This window comes from Buceros rhinoceros, unplaced genomic scaffold (genome assembly GCF_000710305.1).
Source record: "Buceros rhinoceros silvestris isolate BGI_N320 unplaced genomic scaffold, ASM71030v1 scaffold18477, whole genome shotgun sequence".
NCBI classification, from domain to species: Eukaryota; Metazoa; Chordata; class Aves; order Bucerotiformes; family Bucerotidae; genus Buceros; species Buceros rhinoceros.
In genome coordinates, this window is record NW_010422950.1 from 4,503 (window position 1) to 5,040 (window position 538).

The following is a 538-nucleotide window of genomic DNA, read 5'->3' on the forward strand; positions in this document are numbered from 1 at the left end:
CCTGGCTGCACCCTCCTGTCAGGGAGTTGTCAGAGCCAGAAGGTCTCCCTGGAGCCTCCTTTGCTCCAGGCTCAGCCCCACCAGGTCCCTCAGCCGCTCCTCAGCGCATTGTGCTCCAGACCCTGCCCCAGCTATGCTGCCCTTCTCTGGGCACACACCAGCCCCTCAATGCCTGGGGATAAAATTAAGTGTCACAAAAACCACCTGAGCATTAAGGTTAGACATCACTTAAACTCTTTTGCAGCATCTCTCAGAGGATAAAACGGTGCAAGACGTGCTGCAGAGCCTGTTCCACCACAGTAAAGATCTGCGCTCCCTTCACTTCCTGCTGGTAGGTACCTGCGCGTGGATACAGTTGTGTTCTGGATTTACAGTAATCGAGAAAACACGAGTGGTTTCTAAACCAGTTCCCTGAGCTTCGCCTGAACCGTGTTTTCACTGAGCGGGCTCCGGCGGCACAGGAGTTCCTGCCTGCCTCCCTCATCAGTCCGGGCCTCCTTCACGGCGCGGACTGCTCCTGGTTGGGGTGACGTTAAGG

The 538-nt window shown here is 56.1% G+C and overlaps 1 protein-coding gene across 1 annotated transcript in view; it reads left to right on the plus strand.

Annotated features, from left to right (window-relative positions):
* Nucleotides 1-331, plus strand: part of ORC4 (origin recognition complex, subunit 4) — a gene marked incomplete at both ends in the record, with an annotated part of 4,663 nt that extends 4,332 nt beyond the window's left edge. The window contains one exon of the mRNA XM_010140258.1: nt 245-331. Coding sequence (XP_010138560.1) covers nt 245-331 — 87 coding nt within the window. The remainder of the gene's footprint in view (nt 1-244) is intronic.
* Nucleotides 332-538: the final 207 nt, after the last annotated feature.